The 4,960-nt window shown below is 39.8% G+C and overlaps 1 protein-coding gene across 1 annotated transcript in view; it reads right to left on the bottom strand.

Moving 5' to 3' along the window:
- LOC101858593 (protein scribble homolog) overlaps positions 1 to 4,960 on the bottom strand; it is a gene marked incomplete at its 5' end in the record, with an annotated part of 97,722 nt that overhangs the window by 90,086 nt on the left and 2,676 nt on the right. The window contains 5 exon segments of the mRNA XM_035973463.1: positions 26 to 141; positions 857 to 940; positions 1,605 to 1,650; positions 2,513 to 2,585; positions 3,743 to 3,887. Coding sequence (XP_035829356.1) covers positions 26 to 141; positions 857 to 940; positions 1,605 to 1,650; positions 2,513 to 2,585; positions 3,743 to 3,887 — 464 coding nt within the window.

Genomic DNA, 4,960 nt, shown 5'->3' with positions numbered 1-4,960 from the left:
CCCGGGTCACGGCTCCCCCACTCACCTGTTCCCAGAGACATCCAGGACCTGCAGCTTGTTCAGGTTGCCCAGCTCCTGCGGCAGTCGCAGCAGTTTGTTGTCCCGCAGCGACAGCACGCCCAGCTTGTAGCACTTGCCGATCTAGACACACACACACAACATGACAGGTTCAGAGGTCAAGATCACGCTTACAGCCCTCGCCACTTTGCCATGCCTTACTAATCTTCGAGAGATGCATGTGAGCCATTCTAACACAATAGCAAATCATGACAAAAATAATTGCAAGATGAGAAAAATGATTGCAAAATGTTTTATTCCTTCTGCACTAAAATGAGATGCTTGATAAAACTCATCTCCACACACAAATCAAACTCACGCCCTCTGCCGTCAATCATGAAGTACCTAACCGCTACACCACAGGCACTAGTAAGAAGTGAGTAATCCAGTTAGGTGAATGAAAATTTGATTTGACCAGAAACATGTTTCCACATAATATTGCCAAATGAGTTAAGAGTGTAATAAATTCCCTCTTTCTGGAGTATTTAATAATTGCTTTACATAAGTCTTTAGCATATATATATATATGATAAGCACTCATTTAATTTGAATGCCGTTAAGTCATATAAAGAGGTGAGATCCATCTCTGACAGGAAAGATCAAAACGTAGGAAACCTAGAAAACCCCTACAATAGGCAAAAAATTTAAGAATGCTTTCTCGTCTGATAATATCAACTGACACCATACATTTCATCAAAAGCTAGGCAAAGGAACAGGACATCAGATAATATCAATAACTCCAAATGCCCTCAAATTGACAAGCACCCGATTCCACCACGTCATCAAACATTGGCCGTACCTCCACCGGTATTTCCGTCAATCGGTTGCGGTCTACGTTCAGATTGTGCAGGTTCTTCAATTTGCCGATAGAGTTTGGAAGATCCTGGGGGGAAAAAAAGGCAAATGCAGAGTTTTTAATTTTAGTTTTTGTTTTAGTGAGAGTTTTGCCGAACTTGTAAAACACAGAAAGGTCATACAAGTGCCAATGATTAGAAGTGTTACTACAAGAGAGTAACATACAAAGAAAAAGAAGGAGGAAAGATAGCGGTGAGCTTAGGACGTTCATACTAGACCCACAAAATAAACCACCTACAAGTGAAATACACTTAACTACAAACCGTAGCCATAACCAAACAAAATTAAAAATAAACAGCACAATTTTTTCCTCACTCTGCAAGCAAGATCAAATACGATTATTAATTCTTTTTGAGATGATCACAAAAAACAGTATGCTATTAACGTCGGGTCTCCGTCATCTTTTTAAATGACGACGACGAACGACTGCTATTCTAAAAGTTTTTTTTAATGTACTTGAAACACATGAGAGAAGAGTGAACATAGAATATCTCCACCTGTCAATATTTCGCCTTCTTCATTCCAGCATTAATTACAATTCAGATATTTAACATACTCACACTGCACTCATACCATACATACACAGGTGTAATACAGCAATACCAAACCTCGAAAACTGAAGGACAACCCCCCCCCCCCCCCCCCCCCCCCACCTCCCAAAAAAACCCAACAACAAACAACCAAACACTCACCGACAGAAGATTCTCGGTCAATATTAATTCTTGCATATTTTCACAGCTGAAATAGAAAATCATTTAAAAAACAGTTACCTTCGTAAATATAGTCAAAATGCAGTTCATTTCTAATGAATTTTGAAAGGCGATAAAAGGAGATAAAGGAGATAAAGGAGATAAAGGAGATAGCTATTTGAGAGGGAAGAAGGGGCAAAACAAACCAGAACACCTGCCTGCCACCCACTTAAAACTTCTACAACCCATCAATTCAATCCAAATATACGTATCCTACACCCCTCCTCATAACACAGAGATGACAACTAGTTTGAGGAAAGAGAAGGAGAACTTATAAAACAATAGTTATTTACTGCTGGGAAAGAGCAAAGAAGAAAAAAAGAGGGAGAAAAGAAAGAAAGAAAGACAGAAAGAAAGAAAGAAAGAAAGAAAGAAAGAAAGAAAGAAAGAAAGAAAGAAAGAAAGACAGAAACGGCAAAGGGAAAGTGAAGAAACAAGACACCCTCCAACCACCCTCTTGGTTGCCTGTAAAAATGATATGTCGTAGTCAAATATAATAAACATAATGAGGATAGCCTCAAACATGGCTCATATAATAATATAACCAATATAAATGGTAGGTGTTAGTCCCATCTACGCCGTTTGGAACACTTAGGAGGCGGGCTACTTCGACTCTTTGTTTGATTGTTTTAGTAAGAGTTTTACGGCACTCGCAACACAAAAAGGTTATAATATAAGTGCCGAAGATAAAAGGTGTTACAAGAGAGTAACAAACACAAAAAAGGAAGGAAGAGAGATAAAGACGAAGGATGTTTGATAGGAAAGATGAAGCAAACCACACCAGAGCACCCACCAACCACCCACACTTCGACTCTGCTATAATGTACAGTACATGGATGTCACCAGCTTACCTGCCAATTTGTGGACTGAGCGCCAGGAGACGGTTCATGTCTACTTTCAGAATTGTTAGTTTCTTGAGCAATCCTGGGGGGGTGGAAGAAAGGTCAAAACTGTGATTGTACGAGAACAGTAAACAAAATATCATCACATATAGAAAGAGAAAGCAATAAGTAGAAGAAACAGGGGAACAATAAAAAGTCAACTCTACCACTGGCATACGTCACATACAGAGACGGTGTTTGATAGGAAAGAGGGGGCAGTTGAAGAAGCAGAGGAACAGAAAAAAAAGCAGGCTCTACCAGTGGCACCCTCAAACCTCCTCATCCCAGAACAGCTGCGATAAAGTAAGATGAACAGAAGCAATGGAGGCACGTTTAGTTAGTTTAGTTTTAGTAGGGGTTTTACGGCGCTCGCAACTGCATAAGGTCATATGAGCGCCAAGGGGGTGGATGTCAACAGAGAAATCCTTACAGGGAATCAGACTTACTCTGCTCACCTCTCTAGCTTTAACAGCACAAAGTCTGCTTCAACTATAAAGGCACCCCGGAAATAGGGGGTCACAAGAGTGTTGACAAAACATACAAAAGATGTAGAGGGAAAATGACGATAGCAAGGATTAGGAAAGAAAAAGCAGTGGTTCCCTGTTGTAGATCAGGCACAGTTATGAGCATGAAATGATGAATCAGCCCATTTACAATTCTCCTGTGCATAAGAATGAGAAATGTCCCCCCTTTGGGAATGGCCTAAAGACACTTCAGTCAGTGGCACCGCCCCGGGGAGAAAATGAAGGCACAGAAAAAAAAAGTAGGGTCTTCTTCTGACGCCCTCAAAGCAGCATTTGCTAACAAAAAAAACAGGCCATCGTTTTGACGCAGAATTGCCATAAGAAAAAAAGATGATAAAAACTCACTGTCGTTAGTTAATAGACACAACTACAATTGGGGACAGAAGACAAACCCACTGCTCAGTGTCAGACACAGTCAAATGGCGCCTTGCCGGGTCTTACACTAATCTGTCAAAATGCTCAGAATAATAAAATAACAGGAATTTAACACCAAAAAAAAAAGGAAAATTGTTTTAAAAATATATATTATAAGGAAAGAAAGAAAGATAGATAGAAAGATAGAAAGAAAGAAAAAAAAGAAAGAAAGAAAGAAGGGGTCAAAAGAAAAAAAAGAAAGAAAAAAAGAGGAAAACAACTGGGTCATCCCTGCATAACAGTGGTGGTGGTGTATACAAACCTATTCCCTCGGGGAAGTACTCGAGGCCGTTCTGCGAGAGGCACAGGTCGGTGAGTCCCGCCAGGCCGCCGATCTCCTCGGGGAGGTAATCCAGCTGGTTCTCTGACACGTCCAGGATGGACAGCTTCTTCAGGTTGCCGATCTCCTACAACAACAGCAGCAACAAATTTTTTGTTAAAAAGGTTTTCATTTTTGGGGTGTTTTAATAGGATTTACAAGTTGGCTATCTCGCACAAATTTTTTTAAGGTTTTCATTTTTTGTGTTTTAATAGGATTTACAGGTTGCCTATCTCCTACATAAGCAACATTTTTTTTTTTGAAAATTGTTCATTTACTTTTTTTTAAAATAGAATTCACAAATTGCCTTGCCTATCTCCTACAAAAACAACTTTTTTTTTTAAGGGCTTTCATTTTATATAGGATTTACAAGTTGCCTATCTCGTACAAAAACAAAAACAATTTTTTTTAAAAGGTTTTCTTCTGTTTTTGTTTCAATAAGCTTCTTCAGGTTGCTGATCTACAAAAACAACATTTTTTTGTTTAGGTTTTCTTCTGTTTTTCATTTAATACACTTTACAGGTTGGCTAGAGAGAAGCAGAGGAGGGAAACAGCAGTAGAGAGAGATAGGGGAGGGAGCAACTTTTCGTTTTCGTAAGAGTTTTACGGCGCTTGCAACACAATAAGGGGTCATATAATATAAGTGCCGAAGATTAGAGGTGTAACAAGAGAGAGTAAAAAACATAAAAAAGAAGGAGGAGAGAAAAGGACCATAGAAGTTTGATAGGAAAGAAGGAGCCAAGCACACCGGAGCACCCTCCAACCAACCACGGGGTCAACTTACACCGGGCAGTTCGGTCAAGTAGTTACAGTCCAGCCATAGCTCCTCCAAGGCGGGGAGAGACCCGATGGACGGTGGCTGGGGAAACAAATTGGTTTGTTCAGCGTTTGTCACAGTTTTTACCGTGCTTACATCACAAATAGAGAAATTTTTAAAAGACAATACGTGCATATAAATGTATACAAAAATGTCCTGGGGGGGGGAAAAAAAAAAAAACCAAATTTTCTCCATAAGTACCCATACAAAACAAAGACAAGCAGTCAGACTAAAAGTGGCCACGTCACCATGAACCAAAAAAAAAACAAATAAGACTAAAAAGATGAGAAGAGACATGCACGCACCCACAGGCATACAAACTGCCCCAGAAACAACCCTCTCCC

The sequence above is a fragment of the Aplysia californica genome, unplaced genomic scaffold (assembly GCF_000002075.1).
Source record: "Aplysia californica isolate F4 #8 unplaced genomic scaffold, AplCal3.0 scaffold01249, whole genome shotgun sequence".
NCBI classification, from domain to species: domain Eukaryota; kingdom Metazoa; phylum Mollusca; class Gastropoda; order Aplysiida; family Aplysiidae; genus Aplysia; species Aplysia californica.
Note: the sequence above shows the minus strand (reverse complement) of the source record. Positions and strands in the feature narration are given on the sequence as shown.